Consider the following 20,603-nt stretch of genomic DNA (forward strand, 5'->3'; position numbering starts at 1 on the left):
ACAAACTTTGGTTCACTAAATACTAACCACTGAACATGCGCTGTAGAGAGTAGGCGGGATTTCCTGATACTTTTAGCATTTCGGCCTCTCTCGTTGAAGGGCACTTGTTCAATTCCGTGCACAAGGGTCGTGTGTTGAAGGTAAGAATAGTGACAATCAATATAACATCTAGCTTTATTCATTTCCCTACGTTTTATAACAGCGTTGTCCGGGACGCTGTTGCTTGTGGTGTCTCTAAAATGCCCGGTTAGTTGTTTGTCAGTACCAACTAATATTGCTAGCCAATATTGCTAACGTTAGCGAGGTAGCTCAAGACAAGCCAGATCGTTTGCTAACGTTAACCTCTAGCGGGAGCTAGCTAGATACTGCCTGGCCAGCTACTGTTTTTGAATGAAAGCGAACCAGCTAACAAACAAGCAATACCCACACAAATATAGCAGTCCGATTTGGGTTGAATGGTACCACAATTACATGATATAATTACTGTAACTAGCTAACGTTACGTTAGCCCATTTGTTTCCACTGTTGTGGGAAGAAGCTGCCTGGCTTGCAGGCCGTCAGGCTTGTCAGCTAGGGCTACTGAGCTTCAATGTTTGACAGGCAAGTTGTCTTGTAATCCTTTTTTCCCCAGTACAATAAGTACTGATATTAACTACTTGCTTGTGGGTGTTAGAAATAGGCCGTTCCATAATTTGCGGTTGGCGTGACTTTTTACTTTCCCTCTGTAATCCTCCTATTATCAATGCATTGTAATTGACTGAGTAATCTATTTCTCTCGGGACCAGCTACTATCCAACATGGGCGGACACGACGCAGGAACCAGTCACCAGTTTACTGGTTTTGCCAAGTACTTCAATGCATACACAATCACAGGCAGGAGGAACGTAAGTTCATGCATGAATTACTGTGCAAGGTGGTGTACAACCAGTTCACATTCTCAGAAAGGTCACACGTGTGCTATCTGTCCACAGTGTGTCTTGCTCACATATGCAAGCATAGCCACCATTGCCCTCTTCTTCAAGTTGAAGCCCAAGAAACAGGCGGCTGTCACGGCAAAGTGATGTGAGTGTATTGCATAGGATACTGTCAGTTTCTCGTACCCATTTTGTCTAGCAAACTTACAATTTTTTGTTAAGACTGTACTGTTTTATTCAGAAATGTGTGTTTGACTAATCAGGAGTGTTTGTATGGACAATACATGTTTCTGCCTGTGGAAAGCTAACTGTATATTTCCCATGTGTTCTTGTTTCCCCACAGGTGTCCTGACTGTTCTGTAGTATAGTGGTCGGAAGCTTGGCGGCAGCTGGATGTGCTTGTAAGAAATAAGGCCATATTATTTGGCATCATTGTGTTATTAACATTAAAAACAATGTAAAATTTAACCCACCAAGTCATTAAAAAAAGTGTTTTATTTACACAATATGCACCGTTATAAAAGACTATACAGCATGACTGCCACATAAAGCTGTGTTTGTGGCAGTGAAAAAACATGGTCTCTTTAACAGGCTAGTAATGGCACTCATTAGGGGAGTAAGGTGACATTGCACCTAGACACTGGTCGTGGGTCAGTTTTCCATTTCCCCACTAAGGATTAAGATTTGTGAAGACAAGCTTATCCTGGATCTGTATCTAGGGCAATTTCACCCCAGAGCCATTTTAGGCTGGGTGGGCTCAATCAGATCCTAGATCAGCTTGGCGGTGCTGCAGCTTTTGGAACAACCATGGTCCTTAGGTCTGCATCACAGTAGATAAACTTCAGTTAGCCAACTCAACTGGTTGGGCATTTTGCTTTGATCCACTGTCTTTAACCGGTTGGATACGACTTTTGTAATTTCTCATCTCACACAGCCCTAGTTTTTTTTCTAGCAGGGGGTTCTCAATGTCCTCATGGGTTGTAGGCCCCTGCAGCCAGCAGTAGGTTCCTGCGGGTGAAGTGCAGGTGAATGACAGGGGTGGACTTGGTCATGTAGGTGCCTAGCAACAGCTCCTGGGAGTTCTCTGGTAGATGGATGTGACCTGTTGCCGCGGTGAAGTCATCCAGCTCCACATCATCAAAGGCCTTCAGTGTATCCCACAGTTTAACAGTGTTATCCATTGAGCCTGGAAAATATAATTATATAAGTGGAGTGGTGGAAAACTACAAGCATACATTTCTTGTAGACTCAATATCCTCCTAAACCATAGTGTGCTTGCTCAGATTTTCTTTTCACATTGTCCTTTCAAGTATGGTGGGTGCATGACCAGGCCAGCACAAAGGGCTCAGTAGTGTGAAAAGGCTATTACATGCCAGTTAGACTAAAGGGACACCAACCTGAGGCTAGTATCTCTCCGTCCCTGCTGAACTTGAGGGCGTAGATGGTGTCAGTATGTCCCTTCAGCTCTCCGACCATCAGGCCGTGACCAACATCCCACAGTAGAACCCTCCCGTCAGTTGCTCCCGAGGCCATGAACTTCCCATTGGGGGAGAAGGCCAGGGAATGAATGGGGCCCTGGGAATCAAACCGGTTTATTGAGATATGGAGGTTCAGTAACATCACACACTACACTTATGTACAGTTTGCAACAAGTTATTTTAAATCATACATACAATATACATTTGTACAAAAGGACATGTTACTCAGGGTTGTGAAAAAAAATTAATTCAGGTTGTTCCTCCCTTTCAAGGTGTAGTCTCCCATTTCGTGCCTACTAAACATGACCTTGAACACCAAACCATCCTATACACATTCTATTGGGAGAGAACAGATCACCAGGTGCCCTACGACCTTGAACTCTTCGTACCTTGTGACCCGTGAGGATGCGGACACAGTTTCCAGTCAGGACGTCCCAGAGGCGGATGGTACGGTCAGCTGAACCCGTGGCCACGTAGTTGGAGTTGGGGTGGAAGCGGGTGCACGTGATGTCAGCCAGGTGACCAGCGAACATACGCAGGGGCTGGTAGTGGTCAGTCGCCCACAGACTGCGGAAGAAGACAACGCATAACCTCAAAGGACCAGTGGCTGTTTTCATGTGACCCATCAGCAAAACCAAATTACAATCAGGCTTTTTCTCTAGACATAAATTAAGCCTTGAAAGCCGTCAATAGAGGATTTCCATTGAACATCCTTTTCAGTCCAGGACACGGGCCCAAAGAATGCCATTCATCAATTGCATTGAAACAAATAACATTTAGGTATTAATAAGGGTTCTTACCGAGCGACTCGGTCATGTCCCCCAGAGATAAAGTAGTAACCATAGGGTGAGAACTGAGTGTCCCAGACAGGGTAGTTGTGTCCTTTATACCCCACCAGACAGGTGAACGTCTGCAGACTCCACAGTCTGACCGTACCGTCCTCAGAACTGGACAACAGGTAGTTCCTAAAATACATGATTAGAGGAGAACTGAAGTTAACCATAGAAATAAGAACACTAGAAAAGACTAACTCTAGTGTTTCAAATCTCTATGAAGTTAACGATTAATTCAAACTATATCCTTGCCTCCTCTTTAACATTAGTCCAATACACCACACTACATGATACACCCAGGTCCAGTTTTCCAGACAGATTCAGGATAGTCCTGAACTAAAAAGCCCTTAGACCAGGGGTGTCAAATAAAAACAGTGTCGTTTCTTGACTGTCCAGCTCGCTAAATCACTAGACAGTCAGGGAGCATAACAATTCCATTAACAATGTATAGTGGGCTCCTTTTTAGAAACATTTGACGGCAAGGAAATAAGACAGCTTCAGTACGGCCTTCCAGACCTCATTGAAGATCGAATTACAATTGCCCCCGGGGCAAAATCAGTTCGAAACCCCTACCTTATACATTCTCCATTGAGCATTCTTCATAGTCCAGGACCAGATTTAATCTGAGTTTGGGAAAGTGTCCTCCCCAATGATCACTTTATAACATCTTACCTGTCAGGGCTGAAGCTGATGCCGTATACTGGTCCACTGTGTCCGTACAGGATCTTAGACTCACTGGCCGTCTTCTCATCCATGATCCTCTCCAACACGTCATCAGACTCTTTATCAATATTACTCAGGTCTACAGGGAGACGAGAGAGAGGGGGAGCAGATTTAAAAGTCATGGTTACTAGCAATTTATGTGCAAGCTTACGATCTAAAGTTCAACAATGGTTATAGATGGCTTGTGGAATGCTACTTTCAGCCTTGGTCATAACATGTGTTTCGATGTGTGTATGATGTATTGTATATTATCTCTGGTCACCACTGTCATTTACCTGCTGCAGATTTGACCCGGCGTAGTTTCTTGGGTGTGACGCTCCACACCCTAACGGTGGAGTCAGCGAAGCCCCCCGCGATCAGACTGGAGTCATCTGTGAAGTCCACCGCTGTCAGACCCTACAGGTCAAAGGTCAAGACAGAATACTGTATGTTACTGCATTGTTTTGTGGTAATACTGTGAATAAAAGTTTTACTCATAATATTAAATAATGATGCTTTAGAAGCTTCACGTTGATAACACTGAGCTCATCACAAAAACATGAATAAGGCTTTGTCAACATCGAAATCAAGTTATACTTGAATACTAATAAAGTTATCAATCAAACATTCAAAATCCATATCCAAGCATGGCTGACCTGGTAAGCGTTGAGGAAGGAGTAGAAACAGATGGAGGGTAGGTTGTCTGGGCCCAGACGGATCTTCTTAGTGGCCTCCTTCATGTTCATGATCTTGTCCAGCTTGTCAGAGTCCTTCAGCTCGGGGAGGGGGATTCTTGGATATTAAAAATTAACACGGGCAATTTATAAGTCATAGTCAGGCAGTAACAGTTGTTTCAATGGGGAGGGACTGCAAATGCTAACAAGCTTCGTGACTAACTCTAGTGCAGAATAGAGTACAAATGTTGTTCTTGGTCTCTGAAACATAAGGAAATCTGGGCTGTGTTTATTAGGCACCAAATTAAAACTGACTACCTGGACTGGTCCAATAAGAAATAAACTTTTTCATTTTCCCTAGCAAAACGGTTCACTAGGGTGTGTGCCCTAAGGAAAACAACCTCTAACTAAAGAAATGTGTGTCAGTGGTGAAGTACCTAGTTTGTTGGGGTGCGTTGGGGTCCTGTTTCTTGCTCTTGGAGCCCATGCTGTCCTTCTTCGGTTTCTTCTTCTTGGGTTTGCCCTCCTCGTTCTCTGCCTCCTCATCCTCATCATCCAGAGGCACCTCGATCTCTGGCTCCTTCAGAAGACCATAGAACACCTGCACAACAGCCAGGAGTGGTACAGTAAGTGTAGTCAGTACAGAGTCTCTCAATCAGCAAATACAGTAATGCATATCTAAAATTAAAAAGTATTGCTCACTGGCTTGCTCACCCATACATTGATAACACTATCACTTTAAAACAAACCAGCTATTACAGATTTTTGATTCAGCATCACTCACACTGACCCCCCCCCCCCCCCCCCACACACACACACACCCCCACCTTGGCTTTGTTGGCATCTCTCTTGCCCTCCCCAGCCAGACTGCCCGACATGGCATCAATCTGACTTTTACTCCGAGGCATCCCGTCAAAGATATCAATATAGAGATGTTCCTGTATAATATTCCAGATCTGGTTGTTCTGACGTTCCTGAAGGTGCCTCTTCAGCAGCTGGTAAGATAACATATGATACGTTATTGTCAACTGCCACAGAGACCTTGACATTTCTGGTTCCCCCCCCCCCCCCCCCCCCCAGTCAGTGCTGGGATTTGAAGTTGCTGGTCCACCAAGACTACTTACCTGGTAGGAGTCACGGGAGATGCGGAGGACAAACTTGCTGGTCCTGAAGTCCAGCATGGTCTCGTTTCCCTTCATGTGTTCCTTCTTGGACATGCTCGAGAGGATGCGGAGGTCCTCCTCGTAGTAACACTCCTGGTCACCGCTGAACCTGAGGTAGGGAGAGACAGCAGGGAGAAGAGTCAGTGGAGCTAACATCTAAGTAATGCATGCATAGTGTAACATTACACTAAGTTAGGCAGTTACAAATAGAACAAGTTGTTTTCCATTTGATTGTGGAACTCATAAAAGTCCCTGACAAATCAATACACCAGTTGGAACTAAAATCAATAAAGACATGTACTTGACAGGCAGGAACTTTGGAGACGCTACAAGGGAGCAAAAACACTACCAGTCCACAACACTTACTTTTCAAAAAACTGTTTAGCCTCATTCTCGTGGTTGTTGTAGACCAGCTCCAGGTACATGTGGACAAACAGTGGGTAGAAGACCTGGGAGAGTTCAGCTCTGTGGCAGTCCAGGACAGACTCAATAAACTTCTTCAGGCCGTTATAGTAGAGTGGGTAGAGGACAGGGTCCCCCTGCTGGCTATAGGCCGACAAGACAACGTTGACGTCTGGTTGGTCTTCCCCACCTGATGCTGCCACCACTGTACAAGCACAGTTAGAAGAATGAAAATATATTGGAGTAGCTAACTAATAGTAATAGAACTATTGGTCATATCCATAGTAGTTTGGGGGTTGGGGTGCAGCGACTAGTAAAGGCCCAGTGCACTACTTTTGTGAAAACAGAAGCTAAATGTATTTGAGTGTTTACCTGCATTTGTAACCAGAGTCTGATAATTATCTGTACAAAACAGTTAACTTGTGGAACATAAAAATACTTGCTTGATATATGTTTTCCAGTTTCTTGAAATACTAAGGAAATACAACTTATTTCTTTGTGCAAAGTGAAAATGGTCTATTCATTCCTTTTCCATTTTAGTAGACGTTCTTATCCAGAGCAACTTACTGTAGTGATGCATACATTTTCATACTGGCCCCCCATGGGAATCCAACCCACAATCCTAGCATTGCAAGTGCCATGCTCTACCAACTGAGCCACATCACCAGAAACCACTTGATGTCTCAATGTACTCAATTACTGTATTATACGTTGTTTTTCTTCATAGTGATGGAAAGTCTACCGGTACTAACCTAGATGACCAGCCTATGTACAATACAGTAATGTACATTAAGTGGTTTGTAAGGATGGTCAATTGTGTTTTTTCTATTTTATTTGGTCAAGGACGGGGTTTTGTTCTTTCTGGATTCCATTAGAATGACAATCGCAGGGACAGAGCAACAACTCTTACAATTGCAACTATTGAATTATGAAACATACTGTTCTTAATTATACAACTAACTACCTTTTTTGCCAAAGCAGAGATGCTGGAGAAAAATAAATGTGCTTCACGGTAACAGACCTCTATATCAGTCCGTACTTTTGTGAAAATAATTTTTCCAAAAAATATTACTATTTTGCATTACTATTTTTTTTAAATGTTTTTTCAGGGGGTGCTGCACACACTCAACACCCCTACTTCCCGCGGCTATGGTCTTTTCACAATAACTGTTTTCATACATCTACCAGCAACAGTATGAGGAACAAAAACAGTAGTTTCAGGACTGCCTGTCAAGCTCTCTCGTGTCTCATTCATTCAACAGTAAGCCAACTGGTAATAACAAATCAATTGCATTACATGCCCTTGTGAATATGCAAGTTATACTCATGCGTTTGGTATCTTAGCTGGGTAGTTAGCTAACAAGGAAAATAAAAACAATACGCATGACTTTTGAATGTGATCGCACGAGACCTTTTGGGGCTGCGGTGGCCGGGGGTGCGACGGGGGTGGCCATTGACACTCGGCTGAGGAGAGAGTTGGCATCCCCCCCATCAGCACTGACATTTGGGACGCCACCCGATCCAGCTCCCGCCGACTCGGATACCAGGGAATCATCTGCAGATAAGCCCGCTTCTCGCCGCAAAATGTCGACCGACTCGGTCAATTTATTCCTCTTGAGAAATTGCAGCACCGCGAGCAGTGTCTGTTGATCTTCACCCGATCCCGCAGGAGATTTCGATTTACCGCCCGAAGACGTAGAACCGGGTGACGAAGAGTTTGCATTGATATTTCCAGACCCATCGTTTGTTATTTCTGTTTTTATGTCTTTTTCGACCTCCAGATTGAGCTGACCATCTTGCACAGCCGCCATTTTCGAAATGATGTGCGCATGTACGGGCAAAATAAAGAAACGTGGACCGCACAATATCTGGCATTCTGATTGGTCCTCCCAAAGGATGTGTTGTTCACACCTCATTCGTACAGTATCAGGCATTTTCTTCTGAACTCCGTGAGGTCAGAAGAACTCAGAGCACAGTTCTTCTAAATATTGTGTAACATGAGGATAAGGCCTCTCAGGCCGTGTGTAGACTAGTTCATTCAGTTTTTTTGTATTCTGATCAAGGCCTTTTGATCATGCATCAACTCTACACTACATTTAAATATGTCTACCGTGTCCACAGTGTCCGGATTCCCTTTCCCGCGCTTTATTCAAATGTCAGTAAGCATTCTGCAAACGGTGGCATAGGCAAAAGATGATAATAGCACAAGAACTTGATGGCAGTAGCAAAATACTGTAACTAGTCAACTAGCCCCTGTAGCTAGCCAGCAAGCTCGGAAAGCTAAAGGGTTTAGCATAACCATCTCTATAACTCTAGCCAAACAAAATTGTGTTTTTCAAAATATTAGCCAGCCAGATTGCATTTATGAAGCCAGCAAACACGTTCCTCACACACTAAGAACTTATTTCCCCCACAACAATATAATGAAAAGATGGCTCTCGCTCCCAAAAAACACGTTTCTAAAGACTTGACGTTGGAATGCTGATGACGTCGCCCACTAAATACGCTTTCAGTAGCCTGATTGCGTCCAGACTGCGGAGAAATCTGCACACAGTGCGTCCCTGAGGTGATCAGCCTGACATGAACCCAACGCAACTTTTGTGCGCCTAGAACTGTCTTTTCAGTGATTATCGTATTCTGATAGCAGAAGTAGCATCTATGTGTCAAGTGAGGACATGCCCTTAGTACTGCCTTATTAGACATCTCAAAAACAAGTGCACAGCCTTTTATCTATATAAGACAGAACAATCCCCTCGGTAGGAGTTAGATTAAATGTGTTACCTCTGAAGAAGCAGAGTCCAGGTGGTCACTCAGTATCTTGGTGTACGAGTCCGAGATATTGGAAATGTTCAGGTATCCCAAAAGGCCGCTGGGCAGGTTAATCGTCACCTCAAAATCTACCACCTCCTTCACACAGCCCAGCAGTAGGGTACCCACCTTCAGGCTCTGGGGGTAAAAAAAAAACAGGATTGTGTTCATTAGTAATCAACCAGAAGAAAATGTACTGAAACAGAGGGACTCCCTGGACTTGTCCAATAAGAAACACTTTTTTACCCCTTTCCCTGTTACACAATCTTTAAAAAAAAAAGCAACATTGTGCCCTTATGAGCATGACCCAGGTTCAGAGCACATTCAAAGGGTGTGCAAAGGAAAGGAGATGGCAGAGAAATATAAAATGTTAAAAAGTATGTTGTTGATTGAACTTACTTTTAACTGTAGGATATCTACAGAGGTTGTTGTATTGAGCTTCAGAGCCTCCTCTTTGCTTGTCTTTTGCCTCTTAGCTTTCTTCAAGGCATCCTCTTTCTGTCCCTTCCTTTTCTTGGATTCCTCTGGTTCATGTGTCTGAAAGAGTCAACCACAATAGTATCTGTACTGAGTCAGAATACTGTTTGAGATGCACATTTGAGCTTAGCTCTGGTCCAGTGTGTCAGTCGGCTGCACTGTCGCGAACGAATCTCTGGACCAGAGCTAACTTGAGCTAAACCACAATAAGGTTCGTATATCACATTGATGATTGACTAGACTCGTTTTTTTTTTTACCTCAAACAGATTGTCCACTTCTGTATGCCTTCTCACAGGTTCTGCTTTACTTTCAGTGGTCTGCTTGGTTTTACCTCCACGAGGGAAGTCCTCCTCCGTTGATGCCATGGCTGTTTACTGATTTAAAGGTCTACAGAGACAAATTACACAGTGAATGTTATCAATCAGAGAGGAAAGGGGGCGACAAGGGCTCTTTTAGAACACATGCCAGTGGTGGAAAAAGCACCCAATTTTCATACTTGAGTAAAAGTAAAGATACCTTTAAAGAAATTGACTCAAGTAAAAGTTAGTCACCCTGTAAAATACGACTTGAGTAAAAGTCTAAAAGTATTGGGTGTTAAATGTACTTAAGTATCAAAATTAGAAGTATAAATCATTTAAAATTGCTTATATTAAGCAAATCAGACGACACCATGTTCTTGTTTTTATTAGGATAGCCGTGGGCACAGTTCAACGCTCAGACATAATTTACAAACGAAGCATTTGTGTTTAGTGAGTCTGCCAGATCTGAGGCAGTAGGGATTACCAGGGATGTTCTCTTGATAAGTGAATTGGACAATTGTCCTGTCTTGCTAAGCATTCAAAATGTAATTTGTACTTTTGGGTGTCAGGGAAAATGTATGGAGTAAAACGTACATTATTTTCTTTAGAAATGTAGTAAAAAATATGAATACTAAAGTAAAGTACAGATACCCCAAAAAACGACTTAAGTAGTACTTAAAAGTATTTTTACACCACTGCACATGTCAAGCAATGTATGATTGTACAGTTTCATATATCGACTATTTCTAATACACCTATGATAAAGCTTTTGATTGTGAACACTTTGGCATTGCTACATGCACATCGAGTGTATTATTTCCCTTCTGCTTCACAAAATATTTAACTAGAATCTTGATGGCTTGCTAGCTAGCTACATCCCCACTAGCACATCCCAAAACATCAGCAGCATTGCTAACGTCAGCTAGTAAGCTACAGTCCGTTGGCATGCAAGCTATACAAACCAGACAATCGGTTAAACCAAAAAATATACAACAATCAATACGTGCCAACGTTTTCCTCGATTGTACATGTTTATAAAAATGTAACATCCACCAGCAAACTCTACCTTTTTCTTTTAAATATCCAGTTCAGAAGTTGGTATGCAAGCTCACATGTGTGGATCAGAAGCACACCAAGTTTTCAAACCGGAAACTCACTTCAGTGGGCGTTTCCCTAATTGTCCATTCACGTCCATCTTTCAAGTGATTGACGTTTCAACAAACCTGTCATTGTCCAATTTTACTTTAAAAAGGCGGGGTTATTTATTGACTGACGTTAGCTTTGTCCACAAACTTTGGTTCACTAAATACTAACCACTGAACATGCGCTGTAGAGAGTAGGCGGGATTTCCTGATACTTTTAGCATTTCGGCCTCTCTCGTTGAAGGGCACTTGTTCAATTCCGTGCACAAGGGTCGTGTGTTGAAGGTAAGAATAGTGACAATCAATATAACATCTAGCTTTATTCATTTCCCTACGTTTTATAACAGCGTTGTCCGGGACGCTGTTGCTTGTGGTGTCTCTAAAATGCCCGGTTAGTTGTTTGTCAGTACCAACTAATATTGCTAGCCAATATTGCTAACGTTAGCGAGGTAGCTCAAGACAAGCCAGATCGTTTGCTAACGTTAACCTCTAGCGGGAGCTAGCTAGATACTGCCTGGCCAGCTACTGTTTTTGAATGAAAGCGAACCAGCTAACAAACAAGCAATACCCACACAAATATAGCAGTCCGATTTGGGTTGAATGGTACCACAATTACATGATATAATTACTGTAACTAGCTAACGTTACGTTAGCCCATTTGTTTCCACTGTTGTGGGAAGAAGCTGCCTGGCTTGCAGGCCGTCAGGCTTGTCAGCTAGGGCTACTGAGCTTCAATGTTTGACAGGCAAGTTGTCTTGTAATCCTTTTTTCCCCAGTACAATAAGTACTGATATTAACTACTTGCTTGTGGGTGTTAGAAATAGGCCGTTCCATAATTTGCGGTTGGCGTGACTTTTTACTTTCCCTCTGTAATCCTCCTATTATCAATGCATTGTAATTGACTGAGTAATCTATTTCTCTCGGGACCAGCTACTATCCAACATGGGCGGACACGACGCAGGAACCAGTCACCAGTTTACTGGTTTTGCCAAGTACTTCAATGCATACACAATCACAGGCAGGAGGAACGTAAGTTCATGCATGAATTACTGTGCAAGGTGGTGTACAACCAGTTCACATTCTCAGAAAGGTCACACGTGTGCTATCTGTCCACAGTGTGTCTTGCTCACATATGCAAGCATAGCCACCATTGCCCTCTTCTTCAAGTTGAAGCCCAAGAAACAGGCGGCTGTCACGGCAAAGTGATGTGAGTGTATTGCATAGGATACTGTCAGTTTCTCGTACCCATTTTGTCTAGCAAACTTACAATTTTTGTTAAGACTGTACTGTTTTATTCAGAAATGTGTGTTTGACTAATCAGGAGTGTTTGTATGGACAATACATGTTTCTGCCTGTGGAAAGCTAACTGTATATTTCCCATGTGTTCTTGTTTCCCCACAGGTGTCCTGACTGTTCTGTAGTATAGTGGTCGGAAGCTTGGCGGCAGCTGGATGTGCTTGTAAGAAATAAGGCCATATTATTTGGCATCATTGTGTTATTAACATTAAAAACAATGTAAAATTTAACCCACCAAGTCATTAAAAAAAGTGTTTTATTTACACAATATGCACCGTTATAAAAGACTATACAGCATGACTGCCACATAAAGCTGTGTTTGTGGCAGTGAAAAAACATGGTCTCTTTAACAGGCTAGTAATGGCACTCATTAGGGGAGTAAGGTGACATTGCACCTAGACACTGGTCGTGGGTCAGTTTTCCATTTCCCCACTAAGGATTAAGATTTGTGAAGACAAGCTTATCCTGGATCTGTATCTAGGGCAATTTCACCCCAGAGCCATTTTAGGCTGGGTGGGCTCAATCAGATCCTAGATCAGCTTGGCGGTGCTGCAGCTTTTGGAACAACCATGGTCCTTAGGTCTGCATCACAGTAGATAAACTTCAGTTAGCCAACTCAACTGGTTGGGCATTTTGCTTTGATCCACTGTCTTTAACCGGTTGGATACGACTTTTGTAATTTCTCATCTCACACAGCCCTAGTTTTTTTTCTAGCAGGGGGTTCTCAATGTCCTCATGGGTTGTAGGCCCCTGCAGCCAGCAGTAGGTTCCTGCGGGTGAAGTGCAGGTGAATGACAGGGGTGGACTTGGTCATGTAGGTGCCTAGCAACAGCTCCTGGGAGTTCTCTGGTAGATGGATGTGACCTGTTGCCGCGGTGAAGTCATCCAGCTCCACATCATCAAAGGCCTTCAGTGTATCCCACAGTTTAACAGTGTTATCCATTGAGCCTGGAAAATATAATTATATAAGTGGAGTGGTGGAAAACTACAAGCATACATTTCTTGTAGACTCAATATCCTCCTAAACCATAGTGTGCTTGCTCAGATTTTCTTTTCACATTGTCCTTTCAAGTATGGTGGGTGCATGACCAGGCCAGCACAAAGGGCTCAGTAGTGTGAAAAGGCTATTACATGCCAGTTAGACTAAAGGGACACCAACCTGAGGCTAGTATCTCTCCGTCCCTGCTGAACTTGAGGGCGTAGATGGTGTCAGTATGTCCCTTCAGCTCTCCGACCATCAGGCCGTGACCAACATCCCACAGTAGAACCCTCCCGTCAGTTGCTCCCGAGGCCATGAACTTCCCATTGGGGGAGAAGGCCAGGGAATGAATGGGGCCCTGGGAATCAAACCGGTTTATTGAGATATGGAGGTTCAGTAACATCACACACTACACTTATGTACAGTTTGCAACAAGTTATTTTAAATCATACATACAATATACATTTGTACAAAAGGACATGTTACTCAGGGTTGTGAAAAAAAATTAATTCAGGTTGTTCCTCCCTTTCAAGGTGTAGTCTCCCATTTCGTGCCTACTAAACATGACCTTGAACACCAAACCATCCTATACACATTCTATTGGGAGAGAACAGATCACCAGGTGCCCTACGACCTTGAACTCTTCGTACCTTGTGACCCGTGAGGATGCGGACACAGTTTCCAGTCAGGACGTCCCAGAGGCGGATGGTACGGTCAGCTGAACCCGTGGCCACGTAGTTGGAGTTGGGGTGGAAGCGGGTGCACGTGATGTCAGCCAGGTGACCAGCGAACATACGCAGGGGCTGGTAGTGGTCAGTCGCCCACAGACTGCGGAAGAAGACAACGCATAACCTCAAAGGACCAGTGGCTGTTTTCATGTGACCCATCAGCAAAACCAAATTACAATCAGGCTTTTTCTCTAGACATAAATTAAGCCTTGAAAGCCGTCAATAGAGGATTTCCATTGAACATCCTTTTCAGTCCAGGACACGGGCCCAAAGAATGCCATTCATCAATTGCATTGAAACAAATAACATTTAGGTATTAATAAGGGTTCTTACCGAGCGACTCGGTCATGTCCCCCAGAGATAAAGTAGTAACCATAGGGTGAGAACTGAGTGTCCCAGACAGGGTAGTTGTGTCCTTTATACCCCACCAGACAGGTGAACGTCTGCAGACTCCACAGTCTGACCGTACCGTCCTCAGAACTGGACAACAGGTAGTTCCTAAAATACATGATTAGAGGAGAACTGAAGTTAACCATAGAAATAAGAACACTAGAAAAGACTAACTCTAGTGTTTCAAATCTCTATGAAGTTAACGATTAATTCAAACTATATCCTTGCCTCCTCTTTAACATTAGTCCAATACACCACACTACATGATACACCCAGGTCCAGTTTTCCAGACAGATTCAGGATAGTCCTGAACTAAAAAGCCCTTAGACCAGGGGTGTCAAATAAAAACAGTGTCGTTTCTTGACTGTCCAGCTCGCTAAATCACTAGACAGTCAGGGAGCATAACAATTCCATTAACAATGTATAGTGGGCTCCTTTTTAGAAACATTTGACGGCAAGGAAATAAGACAGCTTCAGTACGGCCTTCCAGACCTCATTGAAGATCGAATTACAATTGCCCCCGGGGCAAAATCAGTTCGAAACCCCTACCTTATACATTCTCCATTGAGCATTCTTCATAGTCCAGGACCAGATTTAATCTGAGTTTGGGAAAGTGTCCTCCCCAATGATCACTTTATAACATCTTACCTGTCAGGGCTGAAGCTGATGCCGTATACTGGTCCACTGTGTCCGTACAGGATCTTAGACTCACTGGCCGTCTTCTCATCCATGATCCTCTCCAACACGTCATCAGACTCTTTATCAATATTACTCAGGTCTACAGGGAGACGAGAGAGAGGGGGAGCAGATTTAAAAGTCATGGTTACTAGCAATTTATGTGCAAGCTTACGATCTAAAGTTCAACAATGGTTATAGATGGCTTGTGGAATGCTACTTTCAGCCTTGGTCATAACATGTGTTTCGATGTGTGTATGATGTATTGTATATTATCTCTGGTCACCACTGTCATTTACCTGCTGCAGATTTGACCCGGCGTAGTTTCTTGGGTGTGACGCTCCACACCCTAACGGTGGAGTCAGCGAAGCCCCCCGCGATCAGACTGGAGTCATCTGTGAAGTCCACCGCTGTCAGACCCTACAGGTCAAAGGTCAAGACAGAATACTGTATGTTACTGCATTGTTTTGTGGTAATACTGTGAATAAAAGTTTTACTCATAATATTAAATAATGATGCTTTAGAAGCTTCACGTTGATAACACTGAGCTCATCACAAAAACATGAATAAGGCTTTGTCAACATCGAAATCAAGTTATACTTGAATACTAATAAAGTTATCAATCAAACATTCAAAATCCATATCCAAGCATGGCTGACCTGGTAAGCGTTGAGGAAGGAGTAGAAACAGATGGAGGGTAGGTTGTCTGGGCCCAGACGGATCTTCTTAGTGGCCTCCTTCATGTTCATGATCTTGTCCAGCTTGTCAGAGTCCTTCAGCTCGGGGAGGGGGATTCTTGGATATTAAAAATTAACACGGGCAATTTATAAGTCATAGTCAGGCAGTAACAGTTGTTTCAATGGGGAGGGACTGCAAATGCTAACAAGCTTCGTGACTAACTCTAGTGCAGAATAGAGTACAAATGTTGTTCTTGGTCTCTGAAACATAAGGAAATCTGGGCTGTGTTTATTAGGCACCAAATTAAAACTGACTACCTGGACTGGTCCAATAAGAAATAAACTTTTTCATTTTCCCTAGCAAAACGGTTCACTAGGGTGTGTGCCCTAAGGAAAACAACCTCTAACTAAAGAAATGTGTGTCAGTGGTGAAGTACCTAGTTTGTTGGGGTGCGTTGGGGTCCTGTTTCTTGCTCTTGGAGCCCATGCTGTCCTTCTTCGGTTTCTTCTTCTTGGGTTTGCCCTCCTCGTTCTCTGCCTCCTCATCCTCATCATCCAGAGGCACCTCGATCTCTGGCTCCTTCAGAAGACCATAGAACACCTGCACAACAGCCAGGAGTGGTACAGTAAGTGTAGTCAGTACAGAGTCTCTCAATCAGCAAATACAGTAATGCATATCTAAAATTAAAAAGTATTGCTCACTGGCTTGCTCACCCATACATTGATAACACTATCACTTTAAAACAAACCAGCTATTACAGATTTTTGATTCAGCATCACTCACACTGACCCCCCCCCCCCCCCCCACACACACACACACCCCCACCTTGGCTTTGTTGGCATCTCTCTTGCCCTCCCCAGCCAGACTGCCCGACATGGCATCAATCTGACTTTTACTCCGAGGCATCCCGTCAAAGATATCAATATAGAGATGTTCCTGTATAATATTCCAGATCTGGTTGTTCTGACGTTCCTGAAGGTGCCTCTTCAGCAGCTGGTAAGATAACATATGATACGTTATTGTCAACTGCCACAGAGACCTTGACATTTCTGGTTCCCCCCCCCCCCCCCCCCCCAGTCAGTGCTGGGATTTGAAGTTGCTGGTCCACCAAGACTACTTACCTGGTAGGAGTCACGGGAGATGCGGAGGACAAACTTGCTGGTCCTGAAGTCCAGCATGGTCTCGTTTCCCTTCATGTGTTCCTTCTTGGACATGCTCGAGAGGATGCGGAGGTCCTCCTCGTAGTAACACTCCTGGTCACCGCTGAACCTGAGGTAGGGAGAGACAGCAGGGAGAAGAGTCAGTGGAGCTAACATCTAAGTAATGCATGCATAGTGTAACATTACACTAAGTTAGGCAGTTACAAATAGAACAAGTTGTTTTCCATTTGATTGTGGAACTCATAAAAGTCCCTGACAAATCAATACACCAGTTGGAACTAAAATCAATAAAGACATGTACTTGACAGGCAGGAACTTTGGAGACGCTACAAGGGAGCAAAAACACTACCAGTCCACAACACTTACTTTTCAAAAAACTGTTTAGCCTCATTCTCGTGGTTGTTGTAGACCAGCTCCAGGTACATGTGGACAAACAGTGGGTAGAAGACCTGGGAGAGTTCAGCTCTGTGGCAGTCCAGGACAGACTCAATAAACTTCTTCAGGCCGTTATAGTAGAGTGGGTAGAGGACAGGGTCCCCCTGCTGGCTATAGGCCGACAAGACAACGTTGACGTCTGGTTGGTCTTCCCCACCTGATGCTGCCACCACTGTACAAGCACAGTTAGAAGAATGAAAATATATTGGAGTAGCTAACTAATAGTAATAGAACTATTGGTCATATCCATAGTAGTTTGGGGGTTGGGGTGCAGCGACTAGTAAAGGCCCAGTGCACTACTTTTGTGAAAACAGAAGCTAAATGTATTTGAGTGTTTACCTGCATTTGTAACCAGAGTCTGATAATTATCTGTACAAAACAGTTAACTTGTGGAACATAAAAATACTTGCTTGATATATGTTTTCCAGTTTCTTGAAATACTAAGGAAATACAACTTATTTCTTTGTGCAAAGTGAAAATGGTCTATTCATTCCTTTTCCATTTTAGTAGACGTTCTTATCCAGAGCAACTTACTGTAGTGATGCATACATTTTCATACTGGCCCCCCATGGGAATCCAACCCACAATCCTAGCATTGCAAGTGCCATGCTCTACCAACTGAGCCACATCACCAGAAACCACTTGATGTCTCAATGTACTCAATTACTGTATTATACGTTGTTTTTCTTCATAGTGATGGAAAGTCTACCGGTACTAACCTAGATGACCAGCCTATGTACAATACAGTAATGTACATTAAGTGGTTTGTAAGGATGGTCAATTGTGTTTTTTCTATTTTATTTGGTCAAGGACGGGGTTTTGTTCTTTCTGGATTCCATTAGAATGACAATCGCAGGGACAGAGCAACAACTCTTACAATTGCAACTATTGAATTATGAAACATACTGTTCTTAATTATACAACTAACTACCTTTTTTGCCAAAGCAGAGATGCTGGAGAAAAATAAATGTGCTTCACGGTAACAGACCTCTATATCAGTCCGTACTTTTGTGAAAATAATTTTTCCAAAAAATATTACTATTTTGCATTACTATTTTTTTTAAATGTTTTTTCAGGGGGTGCTGCACACACTCAACACCCCTACTTCCCGCGGCTATGGTCTTTTCACAATAACTGTTTTCATACATCTACCAGCAACAGTATGAGGAACAAAAACAGTAGTTTCAGGACTGCCTGTCAAGCTCTCTCGTGTCTCATTCATTCAACAGTAAGCCAACTGGTAATAACAAATCAATTGCATTACATGCCCTTGTGAATATGCAAGTTATACTCATGCGTTTGGTATCTTAGCTGGGTAGTTAGCTAACAAGGAAAATAAAAACAATACGCATGACTTTTGAATGTGATCGCACGAGACCTTTTGGGGCTGCGGTGGCCGGGGGTGCGACGGGGGTGGCCATTGACACTCGGCTGAGGAGAGAGTTGGCATCCCCCCCATCAGCACTGACATTTGGGACGCCACCCGATCCAGCTCCCGCCGACTCGGATACCAGGGAATCATCTGCAGATAAGCCCGCTTCTCGCCGCAAAATGTCGACCGACTCGGTCAATTTATTCCTCTTGAGAAATTGCAGCACCGCGAGCAGTGTCTGTTGATCTTCACCCGATCCCGCAGGAGATTTCGATTTACCGCCCGAAGACGTAGAACCGGGTGACGAAGAGTTTGCATTGATATTTCCAGACCCATCGTTTGTTATTTCTGTTTTTATGTCTTTTTCGACCTCCAGATTGAGCTGACCATCTTGCACAGCCGCCATTTTCGAAATGATGTGCGCATGTACGGGCAAAATAAAGAAACGTGGACCGCACAATATCTGGCATTCTGATTGGTCCTCCCAAAGGACAAATTGTAGTGTCGTCAGTTCTCAGTGGTGTAGGCGGATTCTTAGAGGACCGTCATTCCTGTACAGTAGCCAATCAAAATTCGAGTTTATAACAATTTCAATTTGTATTTTTAGGAACGATTTATTATGGCCAACTCATATTTCTTGCTTGTAGAAATATTGTGCTATGATTTTAACATTTTTGTATTATATGAAAATCTTGTATTTGTAACTTAGTTAACATTATTGAAGAGGACAGCTAATAGCTTAGAGGTAAATATTTTTTGCATTACTTGTATTGCTTTTAGTTTTAGTCAGTATATATTTTTCACCTGCTAACAAAAATATTTTAAAAATGATTATCTTTGACTGGGGATCTGTGATCTATATGTGCCAGTCATGTGTCAGTTGTACCAGTAGGTGGCACTTTGGGCCCACTGTCACTTTCCCTGACGTTTGAGAGAGTGATCAAATCTCCATAAAGGGATTCGGCAATACCAGTATATTTTTTTATTGCTGATGTTTTCAATGAAATGGTGTAAAAAAAAGAAAGAAAAAGCAATACATTTTTATATTCTAGTCATTTTGCAGATGCTCTTATCCAGAGTGACTTACAGGAGCAATTAGGGTTAAGTGCCTTGCTCAAGGGCACATCGACAGATCTTTCACCTAGTCAGCTCGGGGATTCGACCAAGCGACCTTTCGGTTACTGACGCGACGCTCTTAATCGCTAAGCTACCTGCTGCTCCTTCAACAATGCTGTGCTGTCAGTCTATTCTATGAGAAAGACATATTGAGTACGGTTACATGCACACAATAATACAATAATGCAATTTTGATTTTATTATTGTTGATAGTCAGATTAATATAATAGTTCGTTTAAACTGTTTACATGCTTTGCAAGAAGAACGATTTTCCTAATAATCCAGTTTACATGGACAAATCTGAAATCAGGCTACCTGATGGGACAATAAGGAGGAACTTAGGTGAATAAGTAAACATTTCCTGACTCAAACCGATAGTAGTTTTGACCAAAATAGCTCATTCGGCCAGAGGCTTTCAATAAAACAACATTTCACAGATTTCTGAATTATGAATTCACTATATATGGAAAAGATTTTTGTGTAGATTTCCACCTTACGTATGTCATTGGCTCATGAAATTATAGTTTAGTCAGTTGGTCTTTCAACTGATATTGAAATGGCAAAGTTGCAGAGCTTGCATTCAGCAATGTCAGGTGTCATTTGACCCATTTTTGCAGTTGTTTCAGTATAACACTACAGTGAGAGAGAGGGGGAGAGGACAAGCTCCAATGAACTAGTTTCAATGTATGGAATCACTTCAGAGTTTCTTGATTTTGGGTGAACTTCTCCTTTAAATAAGTGCAGAAAAAAATCCAGTCAAATTGAACTTTCTACCACAGCGACCAAGGTATTTTTGTGAAGCCTATTTGTTTCTGAGTTCGGACATGTAAAGTTTGTATGTGAAAACTATCTCTAAGATGCATACTTTCACTTTTTCCGAA

The 20,603-nt window shown here is 42.9% G+C and overlaps 5 protein-coding genes across 5 annotated transcripts; 2 read left to right on the top strand and 3 right to left on the bottom strand.

Annotated features, from left to right (window-relative positions):
- The first annotated feature begins 33 nt into the window (after positions 1-33).
- On the top strand, positions 34-1,386 carry LOC115177843 (ATP synthase membrane subunit DAPIT, mitochondrial). Its single transcript, XM_029738835.1, has 4 exons — positions 34-140; positions 786-884; positions 972-1,062; positions 1,258-1,386. Exons 2-3 carry the CDS (start codon positions 798-800, stop codon positions 1,059-1,061), a joined length of 177 nt encoding a protein of 58 aa, XP_029594695.1. The 5' UTR covers positions 34-140; positions 786-797; the 3' UTR covers position 1,062; positions 1,258-1,386.
- A 5-nt stretch (positions 1,387-1,391) lies between these two features.
- LOC115177842 (transcription initiation factor TFIID subunit 5-like) lies at positions 1,392-7,977 on the bottom strand. The gene is made up of 12 exons (XM_029738833.1): positions 7,578-7,977; positions 6,131-6,371; positions 5,726-5,873; positions 5,429-5,596; positions 5,039-5,202; positions 4,584-4,719; positions 4,224-4,344; positions 3,898-4,027; positions 3,193-3,357; positions 2,782-2,959; positions 2,312-2,489; positions 1,392-2,100 (listed from the first exon to the last, which is right to left on the bottom strand). The coding sequence occupies exons 1-12, from the start codon at positions 7,975-7,977 to the stop codon at positions 1,886-1,888; spliced, it is 2,244 nt and encodes a 747-aa protein (XP_029594693.1). The 3' UTR covers positions 1,392-1,885.
- A 345-nt stretch (positions 7,978-8,322) lies between these two features.
- LOC115177932 (protein RRP5 homolog) lies at positions 8,323-10,905 on the bottom strand. The gene is made up of 5 exons (XM_029738926.1): positions 10,818-10,905; positions 9,710-9,839; positions 9,374-9,511; positions 8,948-9,112; positions 8,323-8,334 (listed from the first exon to the last, which is right to left on the bottom strand). Exons 2-5 carry the CDS (start codon positions 9,815-9,817, stop codon positions 8,323-8,325), a joined length of 423 nt encoding a protein of 140 aa, XP_029594786.1. The 5' UTR covers positions 9,818-9,839; positions 10,818-10,905.
- Positions 10,906-11,071: 166 nt separating this feature from the next.
- Positions 11,072-12,423, top strand: LOC115177841 (ATP synthase membrane subunit DAPIT, mitochondrial). Its single transcript, XM_029738832.1, has 4 exons — positions 11,072-11,178; positions 11,824-11,922; positions 12,010-12,100; positions 12,295-12,423. Exons 2-3 carry the CDS (start codon positions 11,836-11,838, stop codon positions 12,097-12,099), a joined length of 177 nt encoding a protein of 58 aa, XP_029594692.1. The 5' UTR covers positions 11,072-11,178; positions 11,824-11,835; the 3' UTR covers position 12,100; positions 12,295-12,423.
- A 5-nt stretch (positions 12,424-12,428) lies between these two features.
- LOC115177840 (transcription initiation factor TFIID subunit 5-like) lies at positions 12,429-19,027 on the bottom strand. Its single transcript, XM_029738831.1, has 12 exons — positions 18,613-19,027; positions 17,166-17,406; positions 16,761-16,908; positions 16,465-16,632; positions 16,076-16,239; positions 15,621-15,756; positions 15,261-15,381; positions 14,935-15,064; positions 14,230-14,394; positions 13,819-13,996; positions 13,349-13,526; positions 12,429-13,137 (listed from the first exon to the last, which is right to left on the bottom strand). Exons 1-12 carry the CDS (start codon positions 19,010-19,012, stop codon positions 12,923-12,925), a joined length of 2,244 nt encoding a protein of 747 aa, XP_029594691.1. The 5' UTR covers positions 19,013-19,027; the 3' UTR covers positions 12,429-12,922.
- Between the last annotated feature and the right edge of the window lie 1,576 nt (positions 19,028-20,603).

This window comes from Salmo trutta, chromosome 38 (assembly GCF_901001165.1).
Source record: "Salmo trutta chromosome 38, fSalTru1.1, whole genome shotgun sequence".
Classification (NCBI taxonomy): Eukaryota; Metazoa; Chordata; class Actinopteri; order Salmoniformes; family Salmonidae; genus Salmo; species Salmo trutta.